The 25570-nt window shown below is 43.2% G+C and overlaps 1 protein-coding gene across 6 annotated transcripts in view; it reads left to right on the top strand.

The window, feature by feature from the left end:
• Positions 1-6467, top strand: part of DZIP3 (DAZ interacting zinc finger protein 3) — a 149782-nt gene extending 143315 nt beyond the window's left edge. For all 6 annotated transcript variants that reach the window (XM_059687893.1, XM_059687895.1, XM_059687894.1 and 3 more), the window contains one exon: positions 4764-6467. In XM_059687893.1, coding sequence (XP_059543876.1) covers positions 4764-4874 — 111 coding nt within the window. In that variant the 3' untranslated portion in view covers positions 4875-6467. The remainder of the gene's footprint in view (positions 1-4763) is intronic.
• Positions 6468-25570: the final 19103 nt, after the last annotated feature.

The raw sequence follows: 25570 nt of genomic DNA, 5'->3' as shown, positions 1-25570 counted from the left end.
ATGCATAAGACTTACCTTAGTAGTGTGATCAGGCTCCGGTATTTGTTTTTGAAGATGCTTAAGCTTGAGTTTTGATGTTAGAAAAATGTGAGGCAAGCATAACTTTTGTTGATTCTTGGCATTCATATCGATAACTTCTGGTGTTACTGCTGTGCAAATGCTATTGATAGACAGTTTATAACCCAAGTCTTCTGTTGCAGAGATGTAATTTGACACTGGAAAAGTTAATCTTGTATAAAAAGACTTTTCAGGGAAGTGAACAATAGCCAGCTCATTGAAGCCATATCTGTAAAGCATCATTTCAAAGATATGTGATACATGCTATAGAATTATATTTGCATCTGCTCTGATATGAAGAGATATACACAGAATGGCTAACCCTAAAAGATCTCAAAGACAGATACTTAGCCACCTCACTTTGCTATCTAAAGTTTTAAAAGTCACATTCATTTAGAAATTAAATGTTTCATAAAACGTTTAATTTACTTTATTCTTTGCCATAACCCATTGAATAGAAAGTAGGTAATTCATCCAGATTACAGGTAAAAAAAATGTTTGCAGAATTAATTTTCAAGCAAATGACTTAACAGATAGTTCATAGCCAAATGTACTACCATTGTCACCAAAGAAAAAGCAATCTGAAAAGTATTCCATCATCTAGGGATTTTAACTTCAAAACACCATAAGCACTTGACACAAGGTGTTGGTGACTTTTGTATGTTTAGTTATGATGTTTTTCTAGGTTATAAATGAGGACGATCTATAATAAATTAGGGAAAAAACTATAGAAGCTTTCCTCTATGGAGGGGTCTCTCTTTTCCACGTCCAGCGCGGCTAGAGAGTGGTCCAGTTCTTTGAGTAGGGGCGGCTGGGGATTGAGAAAATGAAAGAAAGAGACAGACACAAAGATGGAAGAAAAAAGCTGGGACCAGGTGGGACCGCTGTCCTCTTCTGATGGAGAGACAGAGACCCAGCACTGAAAGAGCGTGTTTATTTTATACCCCCAGTACAAGGAAGATTCACCAAAGGTCAAGACAAAGGAGATTATTTGCATTCTTGTAATGTCAGTTCTGGGTCGGCCTGAGTCCTATTCATTCCTGGTATTTGGCTGGATTTACATAATAAAACCCACTCCCAGGCACCTGGGCAGAAATGAAGGTCAAGCTGAGAACACTTCTGCCTTTTTGGCAAAATGCTTATCCAGGACATGACTCTGCCTACCACCGTGGTATCAGCTGACAATTTATTAAAGAAATGCCCATGTGCCTTCCCAGGGGCCCTCTACATTCCTCAACCTTTTTGTTAGGAAGGAAGAACTGCTAATCATCCTATATAATAAAAGGGTAATATCCAAATTTTCCCCTTAACCCGGAGTTCCACCAGAGTTTGACCAGGGGCAGAGCCAGCCCACCAACCGCCCAAGGCCCCTGCACCCCCCAGTGGGCTCTGCCCCCAATCTGCCCCCCACACGCCAATTGGGGTGGGCCAGACCCCACCCGTGCACAAATTTGTGCACTGGGCCTCTAGTCCTGAATATTTGAGGTTAGGGGAAGGATCCTAGTAGAATAAATTGTATGAAAGGTGTTTTATTACCAGCTATATTATTCAGCAAACCATAGAGAAGATGCCTTCATTTCAGCAGTTGACTTGGCAATCCACCAGATAAGGCTTTAAGACCTACTGACAAACATGTTGGTTGACAATCCTGATATATAGATTAACTAGAGGCCCGATGCACGAAATTCCTGCAAGAGTAGGTGTTTTTTTCCTCCGGCTGCGCCGGCAGGCACCCAGAACCCGGGCTTCGCTCCGGCCCCAGCTTAGTCCAAAAGGACATCTGAAATGACATCTGGTCTAATTAGCATATTACCCTTATATTATTATAGACTATAGGCCTGGCACATGAAATTTGTGCGTGGGTACAGTCCCTAGGCCTGGCCTGTGATCAGGGCCATCATACCCAGCTGCTGGCAGCCGGCCCTGCCCTCTGCCACCACCCTTCCCCAGTTCCCCATTCACCATTGGGGAATTGGAGTCTGCCAGGCTGGGGGAGGGACCAGGAGGTGGTCAGTGCACCTCATAGTGACTGGTCGAGCAGTCATTCTGGTTGTTCCGCCGTTCGGTCAATTTGTATATTACTCTTTTATATATAGAGATGTGCTTCAATCCTTCCACTTCCAGGGAAATGGGCAAAGGAGAGTTGCTGAAAGTGATAAGAGAGGCAGCAGGGTGATCTTTTGGGGGTGAGGGGGAGAGTTTCCTCCTGATGAGGGGCTTCAAAGGGCAGCAACCTACTTCTGCTACCCTCTGTCTCCAGAGACACAATTTCTGATTGGCATCTGGCAGGAAAGAGTAGTTGCAGGTACAGGACTAGGAACACCTTTCTGCATGCAGCTCCCTGGAGAGTCTCTTCTGGCCAAGGAAAGCTTTGTTCTAACCATTTCTCCTAGAGCCAGGGCTTCTGGGTGGTCTGGAACAGGAGGGCAGAATGGTGGTGGGGCAGGGGAGGGCAGGGCAGGAAGAAGTATGGGGTAGCAGACTTGGGGGTGAAGGAGGGAGAGGGTGAAATCTGTGTGGGTGGGAGAGGGCTGGTACAGAAGGAGAATTGGGGTCAGCATAGAAAGGTTTGGAGGTACTGGGGGAGTAAGAGGGACCAGCAGATGCCAGAACAGAGGAAAGGATCTAGGGAGTCAGGTGGGGGTCCGAGAGGGTGAGTATAGACTAAGTCACTTCCCCAGACCCTGCCATCCCAGGTGGCTAGTGGGAGGGGTCCATAGCAAGGTGTCTGAGACTCCAGAACATGTGGCAAATCCGCCCCGCCCCTGGCACCCCTGCCAAAGTGCTGCCATTTGGAACGCATTTGCAGACACATGGATTGTTTTAAAGTTAATGCTTTCCAATTCACTCTGTTTCCAGCTTGTCGTTTTTTATTGAAAAGGCAGATGCTGCTGGTGTGTGTTCCTTTACAGGGGTGGCAGGAGTGTTCTCCACGGCAGAGATCCAATGAGAGACAGAGACATAAGACCCAGGCAGACATGGACCCAGGCAGACATGGGGAATGAGTAAACAGGATCAGAGAGCAAGGAACAGGGAGAGTGATGCACTGGGAGAGACAGACACATGACACAAGGTGCGACAGATACAGGACACAGGGTGCTGTGGGCTGGGATAGAGCTTCCCAGCCTGGTAAGAGGGCTCATTCAGTGGAGCAGTGGCTCCCTGGGCAAGTTCACTCCAGACACAGCTCCCAGGCCCATAGTTGGCGAACTGAAAGCCCGGAATAATTAGAGCTAATTACATATGTGCAAATAGCTGCAGTGGAGGCTGAGGGCCGGCCACCCCTCCCCCGACTTGCCCCCTGTGATCCCGCCCCCAGCAAAGGGGCTTTGCTAGCACAGCTGTGCTGAGTGCCTGGGGGAAGGGTGCATAGGCAGTGAGCCCCTTGGGCCCAGGGGTTGGGGTGGGCCCTCTGCCTCCAGAGTGCTCCCCGTGATTACACACCCCAGCACTCCCCAGGATGGCAGGTCTCGAACAGGTTAGGAATTGAACCAGAACTTGGTCTGAGCTCCTATTGGCCTTGTGCTAAGCGGGCCCTGGCGGCACAGGCCCCAGCATTTGGGTCCTTAGGTTTCTATTATCTTGGCCTCCTGAGCATTCCTGTCTTTGTGAAGATTTGAGAAAGTGCTCTCCTTATATCCTGCCACAGGGAGTGCCTGTCTGGAGCTGAGGCCGCAGGATGAGGAAGGGACAGAGTCTGGTGCTTGGCTTTTGGTGATTAGTTTGTCTGCCTGGATGCGCCACGAGACCCCAAAAGGGTGACTTTTCTGAGCTTTCATTTGAGCTCTATACTGTGCATGCCTCCTCTGAGCCTCGGAGTCCAAGGGGAAGGAGAAAGGTGCGAATTCCTCACGTGTGAATGAGGCTTTACAGTTTGAATTGCTAGCCTGAATCAGTGGTCTAATTTTGTGGTTTCAGGAGCCGTTGGTAGGTTGGGTTGGAGTGGTGGCGGGGGTAGGGTTTTATATTTCTACTAGTGGCCTGGAGCACGAAATTCATGCACATTAAAAGGGAATTATTTAGAAGAAATATTTTAATATTGCTATTTGCCCTTTCTCTATAATAGAAGTGTCAGAGATGAAAGAAAATTAGTAAAATGTATATGAAAATCTCCCTCCTGTCAGAGTCTGGTGCGCACTGAGGGACCCAGAGTCAAGTCCCTGCCCACCCATGTGCACCTTGAAATCACGCGAGACCCAGCCCCAGCCGGCTCCACCCTCATCAAGCCCCACAAGGTGGGGGGCACGGCCTCAGGTCCCCTGGCCCTGGCATGAGGGCTTGATGACCATTTGCATATTAGCTCTTTATTATATAGGACAGAGGCCCGGTGCTCAGGTGGGGACCAGCTGGCCTGCCCTGATGAGGGCCCCGATCCGGGTGGGGGTCCCCGCTGGGGGGCGGGGCTGACTAGGGCAAAGGGCCGCAGGTGTTTTGCGTGCTGGTCATGCCCTCCAATAGGGGTGGGGGTCCCCACTGGGAGGCGGGGCCAGCCAGGGCAAAGAAGCACAGGTGGTTTGCAGGCCGGCCATGCCCCCAATCAGGATGGGGAGTCCCTGCTGGGGGGTGGGGCCAGCCTGGGCAAGGGACTGCAGTTGTTCTGGTCTCTGGTCATTCTGCCATTTGGGTTGCTGGGCTTTTATTATATAGGATAGCTGCCTCTGCTAGGCTAAATCTGAGGGACTAACATGAATCTTTTTGCTCCGTAGTGCATTAGACCTTGGTTAATGCAGCAGGGGACATGCCCAACCTGCAGGCTCCATGTTTTGCTACGAGAAGACTTTCCTGGTCACTCCAGCCGGCAGTTGTCTAAGATCTGATACAAGGGACTATGCAAAGGGAGTTTTTAGACTCCACAATTTAGTTTTGCCTTTTGTTTTGAGCTTACAGTGTGAAGCAGTACACTCCTCAGTTTTGTACAAAAGAAGCGAACTAATCTGATCAAAGCTGCAGCCAAAGAGGACAGGACAAATCTTCAGGACTGTGAACTGAATGGAAGGGGTTAAAGACGATGGAATTTTACATTTGATCTTATCTTAGTAGGTATTTTCTTCTACATGAACATGGTTACTTAGCATATATCTCAGGATGTCTTTTCTTGTCATTTTTCTTCCCTTATTCCACTCATACTTTACTTTCCCTCATTATACTTCATTTTAATTTCCTGAAATAAATTTAAGCAAGAGAAAAACTGGAATATTAAAATGAGAAGTAGGAAATTTGCACAGATTTTAGTGTTTTAATTTTTGAAACTGCTTACAAAAATATAATTATTTAAATTTTATCTCTATCTTCCCTATTCTTTTTTATTCTCTAACATATGTACCCATGAAGAAGTTATGAGCTACTTGTGGACCATACAGTGGTGTGTTGGAACTGTCTTACAATGGCTTGTGAGAGATGATTGTTAAAGTTTCAGGAATTTTGTGAGCCAATTGTCAAATTGTTGGTAACTTGAAATTTGTCTGTAGTGGGAGTGTTTACCCCATAGAAATTGGCAAATGCTCTAATCACATGCTTCTCCTCTCAAGAGCTGGTGGTTAAACACAGTACACCATTGGGACCATGTCGGACCCTTCTTTGTGTTCCCAGTGTCTTGCCCAGTAGGTGCAGCATAAATATTCCCTGAATCAGAAATAAGGAAGTAGTAAGAAAAGGAGTTAATGTGTGAATTAACTCACTTGCTCAGTTGAATAATTGAGATCTTATATCCATTTGTTGTAAATATGGTCTTATGCCTTAATCATTTATGCTTTGTAGGAATATTGTTTTTCTGCCTTAAGTATCTAATTTCTCTTTCTGATGCAGGGGGTGTGGGGCACTGTTTGTGTATAGTTGCTTCTTGTGACAAACTTGATACCCACTGGGTTAAGTTGCATATCTAAAGCTTGTCACTGAGAGCTTGTATTCTTAGAATCAAAACCATATTGTGTAAATGCTGTATGTTTACATGTCTCCAGTTACAAAATTAGAATAAATCAGTTACTTTGTAAGACAAATATCACTTGATTCATATTTTTCCATAATTAGTGAAATAGAGACTGTACATGTGTTCCTGACTCAGCAAGTGTTCTTTTGAATATTTCAGTGTAAATGTGTATCTTGAAGTTACTTCAGATCTCTATTTAAACTTCTTTCTGTAATGATATGCTGTTTTCTTCTGTAATGAGAACAGACTGTAAAATGCAAAGGAAAAATCCAAAAATGAAGGCAGTCATCTAGACATGTAAAATGCCAAGAGTGTATCAGAATTGCAAAATTCAGAACTTGTAGAGCCTTTAATAATTTTCTTATCTAAATTTCAAGGTCATGGTAATGTAGCAAATTATCTTGTAAAACAAATGTTTCTTAGTTTATGTTTACAATTGCAATTTCATTTTCACGTGAGAAAGAATAAATATTTCTTAAACACATTTTATTTTTGTGAATCTGTTTAAATGTATACTGAAACTACTTTAAAGCTCTATTTTAAAGTCTATTTCTGTTTAATTGTGCTTAAACTTTTTCTTCTGTTATGAGAAAAGATAGGAAAAGATCTAAGAAGAAGGCAGTTTTAAGTCTTCTAGACTTGTAAAATGACAAGAATGTCTTGGATATTGAATGTTAGAGCTTGTAGGTCCTTAATGGTCCTCTAGTCTATCCTTATTTTCAGGGTTAGTGAGGGACGACCAAACAACCAAACTGCAGGCTGTGTGGGGTGACCAGACTGGCAGGGGTCCCAGATTAGAGAGGGTGCAGTTGGCGGCAACCAGGCCAACAAGGGGGGTGGCGGGGGCAGCAAGGCTGTGAGGGGCGACCAGACCAGCGGGGGGGGGAGGGTATTTGGGAGTGACCAGGCCAGCAGGGGGCCAGTGAAGGGCGACCAGGCTGGTAGAGAGGGGCTGTTGGGGGTGACCAGGTTGGCAGCGGGGGGGCGGTTGGGGGCCATCAGGTCGACAAGCAGAGGCAGTTGGGGGTGATTAGGCTGGCAGCGGGGCCAGTTAGGGGCAATCAGGCAGGCAGGTAGGTGAGCAGTTAGGAGCCAGTGGTCCTGGATTGTCAGAGGGATGTCTGACTGCCAGTTTAGGCACCCGAGACCTGGGCTTCCCTCGCAGCCCTGGCTTCATCCGGAAGGTCATACAGAAGGACATCCAGTCTAATTAGCATATTACACTTTTATTATTATAGATGGTTAATTCAGGAAAGGTAGGCTTATTTTTTATTAGATTCAAATTTAACAAGAATACTCAGCATTTATAAAATGTTCCTGTAATGCCTTATCACATAGCCCTTGGGTAAGAATTCTAGGACTACAGTAACTGAGGAATGTTCTGGTTTATAGCCAGAGCAAACAAATGAGCCCTGGTTGGTGTGGCTCAGTTGTTTGGAGCATCATCCTGGGCACAGAAGGGTCGAGGCTTTGATTCCCAGTCAGGGCACATACACAGTCCCCTGGGAGGCAGCCAATCAATGTTTCCCTCTCACATCTCTCTTTCTCTCTCTCTCTCTCTCTCTCTCTCTCTCTCTCTCTCTCTCTCTCTCTGTCAAATCATTTACAAGTAACAAATGAATACTAATTTGTTTTAATGATTTCTGATTTTTTTGAGTAGGCAGTTTTCAGAGCCAATAGGCTCTTGTCTGTAAATAGGCATCCTGGGCCACATTTACACGGTGTATTTATAAATATGCATGTTCCCAAAGGCTATCTGGGGATCTGCATTTGGAATTAGCACCCTATGTATTCTGAAGTATGCCAAAATTTGAAATCATTGGTACAGTAGAAAGTGGTTTTCTCACGCAAACCTAGGTTTAAATTTTTGAAATCCATCTCTGATATGTGGTGTGTTGTAAACAAATTGCTTAACTTTTCTCAACCAAATCCTTTTCTGTAAAATGAGAGAAGCTACTTGCCTCACAATTATTATTGTTAAACAAATATATTATTCTTTGTTTCCAAAATAGCAAGCCTTCCATTAATCATCTGACCTGTTTGAGTTTACTCTGATAAAATTCTTAAAAGTTTTTTTCTTTAACTGCTGTAGTAGGATGAAGGGAGAGATCATAACCATCCGTCCTACTTCCAGTTTCACATGGTCCCAGAATCTTGAGTAGTAAATTTATTGCATAAAATGTCACACTCTTAAAACATTTGATTGAACTATTTGAACTACATGAACTTTAATAATCCTTAATACTACCAAGCAAAGTTGAATAACTGGCAATAATCCAGGAGACTGAAAATTTTGAAGGTGTATAGGAATGATATCATCTCCATTTGAGAGACAAGAATACTGAGGAAGTAATTTGTCCAAGGTCACCCAACTATTGAGTAGTAGGGCGATGATTCTGAGATTCCCAACATCAAAATTAGTGTTTTCTCTCCATAGCACCATATTGCTTAAAAAAAGAAAAAACTGACTACTTTTAAATCACCATGTTGTTTCTTTGGATAAATGTGGAAGTAAAAGAAGTTTAGAGTAATCTAATTACAGGAAGAGATTATTCAATTCAAAGCCAAAATTACAGTATTCTTATTCTAAGGTTGATGGTTATTTGATCAATATTTTTAAAAGGAGAAGTGTAGGTGTTTCACCTTTTTAATTACTAACATCATATTGGTGTTCATTTAGAACATGTCTTCAGGTTTACATCATTTTCTTAAACTATGAAATTTTACAACCACTATTAGTATCATGTAACACACTTCCACAGTTTAAAACCTCTCTCAGTGTGCTATCTCAGCTCTGGGAAAATAGCAGCAGTGTAGTAAACTGGTATCAAGGCCCTTTGGCTTCTCTCTTGAAATACTATTATACGACAAAAGGAAAGACTGATTACGAACAGCAGCTATGAAGTTTGCATTCTTTTAGTGTAAGACTTAATTCTAAAGGCCTGAGGCAAAAGTCATTCCTCAAGAATTAAAGGTGAAGTATTTTATTTGTAATTTCAATTAAGAAGAGTGAATTATTTTAATAAATTTTGAACATATTTACAACATTTTCAGTGTTAGGTCTGATCCAATAATCAGCTGGGAAACTGACTTTTAGATCATTTCCTAATCAACATTCCCTTTTGCTTAGACCACATTTCATTTGCTCTGACCAGTAACTTTCCCCTCTGGACTTGCCCAGAATCTGGACCAGCTCAGAGAATTCCCTGCTGAAAAAGCCTTCCTAGAGTCCTTTAAAATCTCTGACTCCCTATCTCTGGGTGCTGGTGCTACTTGTGGGCTCAGCCCATCTGGTTTCCAGATTATCTATTACATATGTAATTCTTTACTACTTTTGGCCTCATGCATACCTTCTTTGGTGACTCTAACAATCAGTTCATGACAAAATAAATCTAATAAGTTCCAAATCCACATACATACAGTTATTGGATCTATTTTTTAAAATAGCCAGAACCTCTCACACTCCTCTGCCCATCTTTACCCTTTGCGAGAGCATGGATGGACCTGGAGAGCATTACAGTAAGTGAAAGAAGCCAGTTAGAGAAAGACAAGTACATGTCGTTTCACTCATTTGTGGAATTTAATGAATAAACAACTACCAAGCAAAATAGAAATAGACTCAGAGAGAACAGGCAGACAGCTCTAGAGGTGTTGGAGCAGGTGGAGAGATTGAGCAAAAAAAAAAAAAAAAACTCATGGAGATGGACAACAGTCTGGTGGGGAAGGTGGAAGAGGGTATACAGGGGATAAATGGTGATAGAAAAAATAAAGTTGATATGATCCTTGCAGGCATGACAATAACACAAATCATTATACCATAATGATCATTGTGTTTACTGAATGCTTGTTACAGGAGAGTACTACGTGGGGCTTTGGGTATATCAAGTAGCATAGACAAAGGTCCCTAGCCTGAAGGAGCTCAGTCTTAAGTGGACAGCTAACATTATAATGCAACATACATTCAGGGCCAAATTAATTACACAGGCAAGTGCTGTTAAAAGAATTTGGTCATTGCAAGCTTAAGGAATCAGAGCTCTGCCTGAAACTGGAGGAATGGAACTGGATCTTGCTGACAATCAAGATCCTACCTTAGGTACTCTTTCCTTGGAACATTCTTTTAGACCACATGCTTCATTCTCTTTTTTCAGTCCTCTGCTCAAATGTGACCTCGGGGTAGCTCTTCCTGACTATGATGTAATAGACCTCTTCCCCACCACATATACCATTTGCTATCAGAAAATCAGTTGTTTACTCATTTATTATCTTTTTTACAATTCACCTTGTATATCTGTTTACCATTGTCTACCCATTGCCTAAAACATTATCTGGCACAAAGTAGATATTCAATAAATATAGGCAAAACTAGGTTTACAGTTGTGAGTACATGAAACAGAGTTTATTCTTGTATTATTATTTATTAATTGTATTATGCATTTGTATTGTTTATCTTTTATTATTACTAGAGGCCCAGTGCATGAAATCCATGCATGAGGGTGGGGGTGGGGGAAGGGGTCTCTCAGCCCGGCCTGCATCCTCTCCAATCTGGGATCTCTCTCACAATCTGGGACCACTGGCTCCTAACCACTCACCTGCCTGCCTGCCTGATTGCCCCTAACCACTCTGGCTGCCTGGCTGATCACCCCTAACCCCTCTGCCTGCCTGCCTGATTTCCCCTAATTGCCCTCCCCTGCCAGACTGATTGCCCCTAACCACCTCTGCCTCAGCCCCCACCACCATGGCTTTGTTTGTAAGGAAGACCGGACGACTGGAAGATGTCCAGCTGACCCAGTCTGATTAGCATATTACCCTTTTATTAGTATAGATTTTGTATCCTTACTTACATTTATCTTTTACATAATGACAGTAGGTGGGTGCCTACTGTTGCCCACCCCTGTATTTGTTGAGTAAATGGGCCTTGTGAACCAAATGGAATTTACTTAAGAGGACAGAGTAGCCATTCTCAGCAAGTACAATGGCTTGAAAAACATGTGCTCTGTAGAGCAGGGGTCCTCAAACTACAGCCCGCGGGCCACATGCAAATATTGTATTTGTTCCCGTTTTGTTTTTAATTCAAAATAAGATGTGTGCAGTGTGCATAGGAATTTATTCATAGTTTGTTTTTTTTTTAAACTATAGTCTGACCCTCCAACGGTCTGAGGGACAGTGAACTGGCCCCCTGTTTAAAAAGTTTGAGGACCCCTGCCTTAGAGAGTTGTTTTTCTATTCATAATCTGTACATGACTTTCTATTCTCTATGTGGAAATTTCAGTAATACCTGGATAATGATCTCATTGATAGTGCAAATGGTTGGGCTTGCCACTATTATAATAATTCCCAGTCAGTTAGCCTTTTTCTGGGTCTGCTAATTTTTCCTGAGCACATAATAAAATTGGTCTAAAACAGTGGTTCTCAACCTTCTGGTCCTTTAAATACAGTTCCTCATGTTGTGACCCAACCATAAAATTATTTTCGGTGCTACTTCATAACTGTAATGCTGCTGTTATGAATCATAATGTAAATATCTGATATGCACGATGGTCTTAGGCGACCCCTGATAAAGGGTCATTCGACCACCAAAGAGATCACGACCCACAGGTTGAGAACTGCTGGTCTAAAAGGACTTGGTTGGATCCCTAGAAATAAAGTTTTAGAGTCCATATGATAAAACTTGATAAGACTTTCAAAACAAATTAGCTTAATTTTTCCGGGTTTCCATGAACCAAAATAGAAATACTAAAAATTGTGATGAAGAATGAAAATGAAACCAAGGTATAATTTATTAAGGTTTATGAACACTTCTTTCTTTAAAAACTGTTTTGACAGTTTACTCAGATTTCTCATCAACTGCTTGACAAGCAGGTGTCTGCCAAGGCCTGAGTAGACAAGATCTTACAAAACCACCAAATTGAGTTTGCTTGTAAGAATGTAAATTGACCTAATCACTGGAAAACTGATTTGTAAGGCTTACAAAGCTAAGAATAGGCTGACTTTACAATCCAGCGTTATTCTAGTAATAGACACAATATGTTGTGTACACATGTATACCAAAGACATGTACAGGAGTGTTCATAACAATATTCATAACTCTGAACTGGAAATAACCTTATCAACAAGAGAATGGGTAAATAGTTGTAGATTCTTACAATGGAGTACTACAAAGTAATGAAAAAGAAAGGACTACTTCTCCCCACAACAATATGGATAAATCATGTAATTTTGAAGGAATACATACAAAAAATGAGTACATACTATATTATTCCCTTTAAATAAAGTTCAAAAAAGGTAAACTAATGTCTGATGGAAAGGACATGTTTGAGGATGTGCTTGAGACGTCAGGAATTTATATAATATTATATGTATCTTGAACTGTATACATAAGGTGTATGTATTTTACAGTGATTATGTCATCTAATCTAATAAAAGAGAAACATAGTAATTGGCGTACGACCACTACCCTTCCCATTGGCTAATCAGGGAGATATGCAAATTAACTGTCAGCCAAGATGGTGGCCGGCAACCAGGCAGCTTGAAACTAACATGAGGCTTGCTTGCTTCAGTGACGGAGGAAACCAACGTTCCCCGCCTGCCGCTGCAGGCCTCTGAGCCTGCAGTTTAAAAAACATTGTAACAAATATAGAAGGTAAACAAAACCCCAGAAACCAGCTTTCAGCGAGCTGGGATCTCAGAGCTGGAGTTATACATTGTTTTGATTACCTACTTTCAGCAGCGGAGGCCTAAGAGCTGGAGCCTCAGAGCTAAAGCTGGCCCAGAATTAAAAAAGAAAAAAGAAAAAAAGGAGCGGTTGGGAGCTTCCGTCACCTGACAGCCTGAAAACAGCCTTCAGCCCCTCACCCAGACTGGCCAGGCACCCCAGTGGGGACCCCCACCCTGAAGGGTGTGTGACCAGCTGCAAACAGCCCTCAGCCCCTCACCCAGGCTGGCCAGGCACCCCAGTGGGGATACCCACCCTGAAGGGTGTGTGACCAGCTGCAAACAGCCATCATCCCCTCACCCAGGCTGGCCAGGCACCCCAGTGGGGACCCACACCCTGATCCAGGACACCCTTCAGGACAAACCAGCCAGCCCCACCCATGCACCAGGCCTCTATCCTATATAGTAAAAGGGTAATATGCCTCCCAGCACCGGGATCAACGTGACAGGGGGCAGCGCCCAAACCCCCTGATCACCCTGTGGCTCTGTGTGTGACAGGGGGCGGGGCCACAACCTCCCTATCCGCCCTGCTCTGTTCGTGACAGGGGAAGGTGCCCCAACCCCCTGATCAGCCCTGCTCTGTGCCTGATACAGGGGAGCTCCCCAACCTCTGATCACCCTGCGGCTCTGTGTGTGACAGGGTGTGGCGCCCCAACCCCCCCCCCCCAGGGGCCCTGCTCTGGTGTGATAGGGTAGAGCCATAATCTCCCCATCGTCCCTGCCCTGAGTGTGAGAGTGGCGGCACCCCAACCCCCTGATCAGCCCTGCTCTGTGGGTGACAGGGGGCGGTGCCCCAACTCCCCTATCGCCCTACTCTCTGAGTGACAGGGGGGAGCTCCTCAACCCCCTGATGGGCCCTGCTCTGTGCGTGACAGGGGGCAGCGCCCCAACCCCCGGATTGGCCCTGCTCTGTGCGTGACAGGGGGTGGCACCACAACCTCCCCATCGACCCTGCCTTGAGTGTGACAGGGGGCGGTGCCCCAACCCCCCAATCGGCCCTACCCTGAGCGTGACTGGGGGTGGCATCGCAACCTCCCAATCCGCCCTGCTCTGTGCATGACAGGGGAAGGCGCCCCAATTCCCCAATCGGCTCTGCTCTGAGCCCGACCAGGGGCTGCACCTAGGGATTGGGCCTGCCCTCTGCCACCTGGGAGCAGGCCTAAGCCAGCAGGTCGTTATCTCCCGAGGGGTCCCAGACTGCGAGAGGGCACAGGCCAGGCTGAGGGACCCCCCCCTTCCCCCCGAGTGCACAAATTTTTGTGCACCGGGCCTGTAGTTTTATATAATAAAAGCCTAGTATGCTAAGTGTCCAGTCGTTCAGTCGGCCGTTCCACCAATCAAAGCATAATTTGCTAATGATATGCTAAGGCCACCCAACTGCTCGCTATGACGTGTACTGATCACCAGAAGGCAGACAGTCGACCAGCCAACCTGTTGCTATGATGTGCAGTGACCACCAGGGGGAAGATTCTCCAACTGTAAGTTAGCTTGCTGCTGGGGTCTGGCCAATCGGTACTGAGCAAAACAGGCCAGACACGCCCTGGAGCCCTCCTATGGTCCCTCCTGGCTAGCCAACCTCCTGTGTCCCTCCCTGGCCCTGACTGTACACCGGTTGGTTCCCTCAGCCTGGCCTGCACCCTTTTGCAATCTGAGACCCCTTGGAGGATGTCAGAGAGCCGGTTTCGGCCTGATCCTGCAGGCCAGTCTGAGAAACCCCACTGTTGCATGAATTCGTGCACCGGGCCTTTAGACTATAATAAAACAAGCATAATATGCTAATTAGACCGGACAGCCAAATTTCCTTCCAGATGTCATTCTGGACATCCTTCTGGATGACCTTCTGGATGAAGCCACAGCAGTGGGGGCCGAAGCAGAGCTGGCCACCATGGTGGGCGAAGGCCGAGGCAGAGGCAATTAGGGGCGATCAGGCAAGCAGGCGAGCAGTTAGGGGTGATCAGGCAGGCAGGTGAGTGGTTATGGGTGATCAGGAAGGCAAGCAGAGGGCTTAGGGGAGATCAGACAGGCAGGCAGAGTGGTTTGGAGTGATTAGGCAGGTAGGCGAGTGGTTAGGACAGGGGTGGGCAAACTTTTTGACTCAAGGGCCACAGTGGGTTCTTAAACTGGACCGGAGGGCCGGAACGAAAGCATGGATGGTGTGTTTGTGTGAACTAATATAAATTCAAAGTAAACATCATTACATAAAAGGGTATGGTCTTTTTTTTTTTTTTTAGTTTTATTCATTTCAAATGGGCCGGATCCGGCCCGCGGGCCATAGTTTGCCCATGGCTGGGTTAGGGGCAATCAGGCAGGCAGGCAGAGTGGTTAGGGGTGATCAAAAAGGCAGGCGAGCAGTTAGGAGCCAGCAGTCCCGGATTGCAAGAGGGATGTCCAACTGCCAGTTTAGGACTGATCAGGTCTAAATTGGCAGTCGAACATCCCCCAAGGAGTCCCAAATTGCAAGAGGGTGCAGGCTGGGATGAGGGACACCCCCCCCCCATCCACCCACGCACAAATTTTGTGCACCAGGCCTCTAGTATTTTAATAAAAATTAAGGCAAAAACTACATAATGAGAATGGCACAAAGAAGAAAATAAATCACCCAGAGTCCATCCAACAATCACTGCAATATTTTTATTTGTAGTTGTTCATGCTTAAAATTTCTTTTAAACTGAGGAATATGATCTACCTGATATAGTCTTTGAATGATATCTGCCACTTCCAAGGTGTTATCTAGTCTGTCTTAAGCATCTACTGCTAACAAGCCCTCCCAATTTCCAGATTCTCAATATATAATAGAATTCTTGCAGTAAAGAATCTGATAAGCTGACACAGGTTATCTGTCCTCTACTCAAGCACTTCCACTAATAGAGGACTTCTACCTCATAGGACTACACCAGTGATGGCGAACCTATGACAAGCGTGTCAGAGGTTACACACGAACTCATTGTTTTGGTTGACTTTTCTTTGTTAAATAGCATTTAAATATATAAAATAAATATCAAAAATATAAATCTTTTTTTTACTATGGTTGCAAATATCAAAAAATTTCTATATGTGACACGGCACCAGAGTTAAGTTAGGGTTTTCCAAATGCTGACATGCCAAGCTCAAAAGGTTCGCCATCACTGACCTAGAGGGTATTATGCTAAGTGAAATAAGTCAGATGAAGACAAATACCATATGATTTCACTTGTACATGGAATATAAAGAACAAAATGAATAAACAATCAAAACAGTTTGATTGTTGGCTGCCAGAAGGGAGACTGCCAGAAGGGAGGGAATTTCAGGGACAGGTGGGAAAAGCTGAAGGTAGTAAGAAGCACACATTGCCAATTATAAAAACAGTCATGGGGATGTAAAGTACAGCACAGAGAATATTGTCAATAATACCGTACTCCGAGAGGTTTTGATTTGAGTCTGTGGCACACTGCTCAGTGGGATATTTAAAAGCTTCCCAAGAGATGTTAATATGGGTTCAAGGCTACGAAACACTGTTCTAATGCTGCTCAAATCTTAATGTGCATTGAATCACCTGGGATCTTGTTAAAATTCAGATCCTGATTCTGCATTTCTAATAAGCTCCTAGCAGATGCTGGTGCTGTTAGTCCTGGGATGACACTTTGAGTAAAAAGGCTCAAACCAGGTGAGCATCCGAATCACCCAGGGATCTTCTAAAGCTGAGGGTTCCCAGGTCCTGCTCTGGGATGTGGGCCCAACCCCGTGCTTTTTATATATTGATCAAATAAGTCGGGTGCACTTTTCTTATTGAGAACCATGGATTTAGTCTGACCTTTTTTTACAAGTGAGGACACTGTATCCTCAAGAAGCTGTGTGATCTTTGTCCTGATGGAACCTTCTCCCAGGAAAGTTCATTAGTGAGCAAAACATATGTTCAACTGGAACATTTTCTGCTGTGTAAGTCCCCAAGTGCTGATTGGAGACTGCAATCTGCATCGTGAGTGGAGCATGAAGGTTTCATTAACATACAGCTCAGAATCTAGCAGAGGAGCAGCCTATGTGATGAATGGGATCCTGGGTTCTACTTGAAGCATTATCACATAATATATCAGTTTTATGTGACATGAACTGATGGTTTTATGGCCTTTCTATTCAATTTGATAAGCCCCTTGCCATGGGCTCTTTTTAATATGGCTAGAGGGCATTTTTTTGGTGGTGATGTCATAATGATTTATTTATAAAACCCACTACATGCATCAGCCACATATATGTAAATGAGAAACATTTCTTTCGGGAAAAATTGCCATTGCCATTGTGTGATAAATAGGTGTATATTCAATGAGCAGGCATTCATCCAGACACTGATTTGTATTCACTTCTCTGCATAGCATACAGCCAAGCAATTAGCACCATGTCTAGAAAATTGTCTTGTGCAGCAGGATCCTTCTAAATGGGGGGCATGCAGCAATTGAGCTTGGTGCCAGCTTGGGTTTGAGGTGACTGGGGACTCACCTGGAGACACCTGAGCATCAACCTAAAGGTGGAGGAGGAAGACAGGCAGCTTTAAAAAAATCTCTAAGTTTCAATATTGTGACCTAACATTCTTCACATTACTTAGTCCTCAAATATGCTGGAGGAATGATTATCTCCATCTTAAAGATAAGAGAGCTAAAGAGAAAAGACTCATCTAAAACTTGAAGCCAGGTAATGTGACTGGAAGGCCACGTTCCTTCTGCTATGCTACAGTGTTGTCACAGAGGAGCAGCGCCTGCAGGTCAGCGAAGTGAACAATGTCACCGTGATGCCAGCTTTGCTGAGACCAGACTGCTACTCTCAGCAGCTGTACCCGCCGCTTGCTTTCTGTGTCCGGCCTTGAACCTGTAGAGTGCTACATCAGCAGTGCTAACGCTAGAGCCCAAAGGGTTAAACAAAATGAAGCTCACAAAAACTCTCTCATTGATGGATGAAATCAAATCTGTTAAATATTCTTAGCTGCTCATGTGAAGTAAAATTGTAATTAAATTTAGAACATCCTAGAAATAATTGGTTATGTAAATACAAATAAAGTAAAATTGAAAGCAATATATCTTCTAAATATTTGTGAAATTTGTGGGAGACTTATAACATTTCTCCATGAACTTCTTAAGATGTTATACCTAACAAAGACCCACCTTATTTAAAAAGATAACTTTTATAAAACTTTCAACGTTTGTAAGTCACTTTCACAAATATGTGAGCCTCCTGACATTTCTGTGATGATGGCAGGTTATTATTTGATCCATTTTTAGATGAGGACATCAAGGTTCTGAGACCCACAAACTGGGATCCCACCCTCAGAAATGATCACAGTGCCAGTAACCTGGGGACAGATTTGCACACTCTATAACTCATAGGCTTCCCACTGCTCAAGAAAATACCTTCTTATTTTATTTTTTAATTTTTCAATTATAGTTGGCATGTGATATTATATTAGTTTCAGGTATACAACATAGTGTTTAGAGGTCCATATAACTTACCAAGTGATCACCCTCATACGTCTAGTACCCATCTGATACCATACATAGTTATTACAATACTAGTGGCCCAGTGCACGAATTCATGCACATTAAAAGAAAATTAATTAGAAAAAATGTTTTAATATTGCTATTCTCCCTTTCTCTATAATAGAAGTGTCAACCAAATTCACCATCGACAATGACAGATCAAAACACATGTGTGCGATTGGCACCAGTAAGATCTTTATATGTAGCACGTATGTGCAAGTTAACTTAGCCTTTTATAGATATAGAATAAACTTGCTTAATTAGACCTGCTTTCTGATGTAGCTAAACTTTTACCAGCCCAGTGAAGCACCCCAACTTCTCTTTCAGGTATCTGTCAGCAACACAGCAGTAAATATCAACATGAAGCAGATTATTATTTTAGATCACACGGGGAAAACAAACGGTAAAATATTCACCAGTAACTGCAGAAGTGTTTGATTATATTCTGCGCAGTGAGAAAACCTGAAGTCATTTTCAAGGTCCACCATTTCTTACTTTTTTTCAGTTGGGTCAAGTTTCTAACCTCTCTAAATCTCTGTTTTCCTGCTAATGAAAAGAAAATAGGATTCCATCGAGTCTCCTATTTACCTAATCCAGGACTCCTGTGAGGATCAAATGAGATGAGGCATGGGAAAACACTTCACAGACATTTGGTTAAAGTATGAAATGTTTGCACCTGGCTATAAAGTAAGTCGTGTTCCTGGGCTGAAGAAACTCCAAGGAGGCTAGTCGCTAGGGAGAGGAAGCCAGATGTTGCTATGTGATGTTATTACTGGACAGTCAGACACTTAGCATATGAGCCTTTTATATAGAGAGAGATAATTGACTATATTCCCTATGCTGTACTCATGATCACAGACAATAGGGTGGTGAAGGCAAGGGATGGGGGTGCGCGAGGGGGTGTCAATGGGGGAAGAAAGGGAACATATGTAATACTTCCAACAATAAAGAATTATTTTTAAAAAATGATAGTTCCTACCCCTTGGGTTGTGGGTAAATCAGTGAAAGCCTGGCCAGAGGTTAGAACAGTGCCCGCAAATAGTGGGGTTTTTTAAAAAGGCAACTGGTGGATTCAGACCTCTGTGTGGAAGGGCCCAGGGGAGATGTATAATTTAGCTCCTGGCATTTTGGAGCACAATTTAGCTCTTTTGTTGACAAATAAAAATTAACTTTCCCCAGAAAAATAATAATAGTAATAAACTATTTTTAGACTCTACAGAGTAGGACTGAGTCTGCTCCAAATGTGAAGAATGATGAATGAGTAACCCATATAGCAGTGCTCATCTGACCCTTGCTCATGTGGATCTCAGAGATAGAAGCAAGCTCAAGTGTAGGGCAGGTTAGGAGAAGAGAGAAAGGAGCTAGGAGAAAGAAAGGGAGGTATAGAATGAATTGAGGGAAAGAGCATCAGTGAGGTAGGGAATAATCCAATTATTTGAAAGCTTAAATAATCAAGGGACAGAGTCAAGCCTTCTTAATAATTCTTAATGAATACAGCGATGATTTTTTAAATTAAATCTTTATTGTTCATATTATTACAGTTGTTCCTCTTTTTTCCCCCCATAGCTCCCCTCCACCTGGTTACCACCCTACCTTCTGCCCTTACCCGCCCCCCTCACTGTCCTCATACATAGGTGTACAACTTTTGTCCAGTCTCTTCCTGCGCCCCCCCACACCCCTTTTCCCAGAGAATTGTCAGTCCACTCACTTTCTATGCCCCTGATTCTATTACATTCACCAGTTTATTCTGTTCATCAGATTATTTATTCACTTGATTTTTAGATTTACTTGTTGATAGATGTGTATTTGTTGTTCATAATTTTTATCTTTACCTTTTTCTTCTTCTTCCTCTTCTTAAAGGATATCTTTCAGCATTTCATATAATACTGGTTTGGTGGTGATGAACTCCTTTAGCATTTTCTTATCTGTGAAGCCCTTTATCTGACCTTCAATTCTGAATGATAGCTTTGCTGGGTAAAGTAATCTTGGTTGTAGGTTTTTGCTATTCATCACTTTGGATATTTCTTGCCCTCTCTTGCTCTCTCTCTTCTTCTGGCACCCCCATAATTCGGATGTTGGTACACTTGAAGTTGTCCCAGAGGCTTCTTACACTATCTTTATATTTTTGGATTCTTTTTTCTTTTCAGGTTGGGTGTTTTTTGCTTCTTCGTATTTCAAATCTTTGACTTGATTCTTGCGATTCTCTAGTCTGCTGTTGGATCTCTGTATATTATTCTTTATTTCAGTCAGTGTATGCTTAATTTCTAGTTGGTCCTTTCTCATATCCTTGAGGGTCTCACTAGATTTATCGAGGGTCTCACTAAATTTATTGGCATTTTCTAGAAAGTTCTTGAAAAACCTTATAAACATGGTTTTGAACTCTATACCCTGTAGTTTGCTTTCCTCCATTTCTGTCATTTGTGACATGTTTCTTTGTCTCCGCATTTTGGCTGCTTCCCTGTGTTGATAGAGTGGCTTTCTGTGCTAGGTGTCCTATAGGGCCCAGTGGCTCAGCCTCCCTAATTACCTGAGGTGGACACTCTTGGTACACCCCTTTGTGGGCTTTGTGCACAGTCTTGTAGTTAAGCCTTGATTGTTGTAGGTATCACTGGGAGGAATTGACCTCCAGGCCAATTGTCTGTGAGTATTAGCTGTGTCAACAGTGGAAGAACTTCTGTGCTGGAGACACCCTTATGGGGTAAGACTTGCTTCAGTTGGGCTTTGGTGCTCACTGAGTCTCTGTCCCTTATGGTTCTGATGAGTTATAATCTGGATGGTCCCACTCTGACCACTGGGTACACTGGCTCTTGAATCTCTAAGGAGGTGCTAATTTAACCTCTGCCTGAGGCTACCCAGCAAGAGCTACGGAGAGATCTGCAGACTCCTCTTTTTTGTTTGGGGTTTGGAGGTGTCCAGATGAGGCCCAGCTGTGAAGCAATGCAAGCTGCTTTGGGGCCCTGGGCCTTCTTTTGGATGTTCTCGGCCTCTCTGACCCAGCTACAGTTTGTAGGTAATTTTAGATTGCAAGGGGTCAGGCCATTCATATGCAAAGCCTCTGCACACAGCTTGGGTGGGGCGGGGTCTCAGGGAATCAACAGGGTGGAGCAAAAAGCTATGGCAGATCCTCAGCCCTGCCCTAAGAGGCCCGTCAGTGTCCCAGGGTAATCACTGCAAACACCTCTGAGAGAAAGCTGCCCTTTCCACCCGATGCCAGACAGTCCAGTTTCTCCCCGTATGAGTCTGGGTTCCCAGAGACTCGCCCAGAACTGGAGTTCAGAGCAGTCGGGAGCTTGTGTCTCCCTCTGCATTGAAAAATACAATCATGTCCTCAGTTGCCAGCCCTTTCCACGCGCCTCCGTACCTCTGCACTTAATTTCCGCACCTCCTCTGTGTCTCAGTGTGCTTTTCTCTTTCCTTCTAGTTGTAGAATTTCCACTCAGCCAGCCTTCCTGTGGTTCTGGATGATGTCTGTTTTGTCTTTTAGTTGTAGTTTTGAATTGGTTGTGTGAGGCAGCAATTTCAGGTGTTTACCTATGCTGCCATCTTGTGATGATTTTTTAATTTATCTTTAGATCATTAAATAAGTTCAGCTCAAGGCAAAGGGGTGGTGACCTATGACTTACTGGCTTTGTTAAATATCACTAGCGTCAACTTTTTATTCTATTATGTGGTTCACACATCACATAGAAACATGTGGTTTCTTAGCTTTCTTGATTAAAATTCTAAGATTAACTAGGGAAAATAACTTTCAAATTTCACACTTTTTCCTAACACTTAGGGGTTTGCTGTTTAATTGGCTATAGAGAAGTATTTGATAGTGATTCTGAGCAAAGAAACATGAAGAAAAAAAACACAGAGAAGAAAAGAGTTATTTCTAGGTCACTAAGGCAAATGATATTTCATCTCATTTGTTTGCCTATAACCCCACAGTAAAAGAAAAAAAAAAGTCAGAAAGACACAAAGCTCTGATTTCTGATTTCCTTTGAGAGTCACAGGGACCATTTATCTTTTCATCAATAATTGGTAAATCTTTTACAAATACTTTGAAAACTGTTTTAAAAGAGAAATCAAGGTACTGAAAGTAGAAGGATAAACCCCATCTTTAATCATCACATGAGTCCTGGGCACCTGGGCCCATAAGTTTACCCAGTTGATGAGACAATAATAAGAGCTCCTGTTAATTGGGAACCTGCTATGGGAGAGACTTCATATCAATCACCTTATGTAAACTATTTCTCATAAACACAACCACTCTTTCATGTGGTAAAGTCAATGATTGATCACAGTTGATCACTGTAGAAAATTTCAAAAACAGACAAAGAAAAATATCTATAGTCACTCAAAATTATTCTTCTCCATAAGACAGGAAACTCTTAGACAGGAACAGATTTACTTTGTTCTTTGACTCAGAAAGTCCATTTTCCTTTGGGATTCTAAGACAGACAGAGCCACCCATGGATCTCTTGCTGTATATCTGAAAAGAAGCCGAGTCACCTGACAGCTGGCAGGACAACTACATTTGCTTTCCTAAGGCGTGCTCATGTTTTATCTCCACATTTTATGCCTCTACTACGGGGACCAGAAGCCCCGGGAGTTCAAGTAACTTCTTCAAAGGTGAAAACGAATTAGAGTCAAGATCAGAACTCAGGTATTTTGCCCTCTTGTGAATCTATCATTATCTCCTGTAATCTATGTCGCCTCAGATCTGAACCCAAATGATGGCTTTTATTTGCTATTTGCTCTTTATTCTCCACTTTAATTACTGTGCTTGGGTTGGTGGTAGCTCTGCAGGCAGAAGTTTAGCACTTCCAGGAAGGAATCACGCCATACTCTGTTGGTTCTTCACTCCGTGGTGCCTAACGTGGTATTGCCAGGCCAGCGACCTTCAGGAAGTACTTGCTTGGAGGAGGGCGTGTCCATGCTGACTGCTCTGCCACAGTTCTTACCCTTTCCAGCTTGAAACCCCCCCACACATCTCCTAGAAAGTTGTTTTTTAAAATATCAAAAATCAGTCACATTTCCAGTTATCGAATTTCAGAATTTTTATGCGTTCGTTTTAATCAGAACATTAGGAAGTTGTTTTGTGCCATTAGTTTAGCTTGAATTTTAAGGGAAATGGGCTTTCTTCCCAAATGCTGAGGCATTTCTTTAACAGCCACTGGTGATGTAGAGTGTGCTCAACTTGGTCTGAGCTTCATTTGGTGATTTAAAAAATTCAACATTAAAATCTATAGATTTCTGCCCTAACCTGTTTGGCTCAGTGGATAGAGTGTCGGCCTGTGAACTCAAGGGTCCCAGGTTCGATTCTGATCAAGGGCATGCACCTTGGCTGCAGGCACATCCCCAGTGGGGGGCGTGCAGGAGGCAGCTGATCGATGTTTCTCGCTCATCGATGTTTCTAACTCTCTATCCCTCTCTCTTCCTCTCTGTAGAAAATCAATAAAATATATTTTTAAAAAAATCTATAGATTTCTCCTTGGAGGGCAATTGATCTTTTAAAATCCCCTGTCCCTTTTTAGTCACTAACAAGACAGCTTGATCTAAAGGAAAATAACATTTTTTTCTACTGTAACCAACACTATAAAGCAAATCCAATTTTCTTCTAACACTGTAGACCTACATTTAAACCTCCAAAGGATGTTACATTCCCTAAGAAGGAGGAAAGAGAAAACTAAAACCACCAATAAGGTGTTAAAAACAACCCTGCTAATCACAATTGCTTTTCCTGTGGGGAAAAAAATACCACCCCTGAAAACTACCCAAAGCAAACATAATAAACTATGACCAGAGAATTTCCTGTGGGTAGCACTCTAATTTCCTATCTGAATCACACCACTGAGATTGTCGCCAGATAAAATACCTGGGACTGTGTGAGAGTGGCCGGTGCTTCTTCAGCAGTGTGGATGATCAGTGTTAATTCTGGGCTCTCAAGTCAGATAATAACAAGTGTTGGAGAGGTTGTGGGGAAAAGGGAACACTCATTCACTGCTGGTGAGACTGTAGACTGGTACAACCACTATGGAAAGCAGTCTGGCGATTCCTCAAAAAATTAAGCATAGAGCTACCATATGACCCAACAACCCCACTCCTAGGTATATACTCGAAAAACTCGAAGTCATTTATACACAAAGATATATGCCCCCTATGTTCATTGCAGCATTATTCATGGTGGCCAAGACATGGAAACAGCCAAAGTGCCCTGCAATAGAGGACTGCATAAAGGAGATGTGGTACATATATACACAATGGAATACAACTCAGCCATACAAAAAGATGGAATAGTGACCCTTCAGTCCACAGGCCAATGCTCTTATCTACTAAGTTAAAGCAGACTGCTGTCTCATCACACGGTCATCTTCAAATTGTACCCTCCAAATATAAATGATCTCAAATATCTACCCTACCAAATAACCAGCCCTCTTTGAGTCCAGGGTTCAAGAGGCACCTCAAAGTGCCCATGCAGTTAAGAGCAAGATTCTTTCAAAAAGATCCCATCTCACCTTCGGAGGATTCTAATGTCCTTGGTGTTTTGGCCAGACTTTCATGCCCCTCATATTACCTACATCATAGGTGAAAAATTGTGCTATTCTATAGCTGGATCCCATGATTTCCCTGTTAAGTACTTCATCTTTTATTTATATTTTTAAAAATATATTTTATTAATTTTTTACAGAGATGAAGGGAGAGATAGAGAGTTAGAAACATCAATGAGAGAGAAATATTGATCAGCTGCCTCCTGCACAACTACTGGGGATGTGCCCGCAACCAAGGTACATGCCCTTAACCGGAATCGACCTGGGACCCTTTAGTCTGCAGGCCGATGCTCTATCTACTGAGTCAAACCGGTTAGGGCAAGTACTTCATATTTTAAAGGGCAGTTTATTTCTTCCTCCATCCTGGGGGTTTTTGTGACTAAGTGTTTTGTACAACCAGTCAGACTCAAAGAGGCCAGTTTTGAAACTCAAAGCTGAGAGATGATCACTTGGCTCTAAGGCTATATTGTCACTACACCTGCACTGGGAGTTTATCAGGCATAAATGTTGTTTGGATGATTAGTTAAGTAATATATTGACTACCGCAGTGTTGAATTTTCTCACACCTTCCAGTTTGTATCGCTTTAAACCTTGGTCAGTAGATGTCTACTTGAGGTGAGCATAGACTAAGCTTCCATCAGTCTCTCTCCTCACTGTGAATGCCACTTCTCGCCTGTCCAAATGCTACTTACGGACTTCACAGACTTCTTTGATCACTTTCTTTTCTTCATATATCCTCATGTGAGCCTCACTCATCAGAGCATTGCCCACAGATAATTTCCTTCCGCTTGTATATTGAGGAAACCCACTCTTTTCATCTAAGGTACTTTCATTATGCACAT

The sequence above is a fragment of the Myotis daubentonii genome, chromosome 3 (assembly GCF_963259705.1).
Source record: "Myotis daubentonii chromosome 3, mMyoDau2.1, whole genome shotgun sequence".
In the NCBI taxonomy this organism is placed as follows: domain Eukaryota; kingdom Metazoa; phylum Chordata; class Mammalia; order Chiroptera; family Vespertilionidae; genus Myotis; species Myotis daubentonii.
The sequence above is the reverse complement of the archived record's forward strand: the minus strand, read 5'-3'. Positions and strand labels throughout refer to the sequence as shown.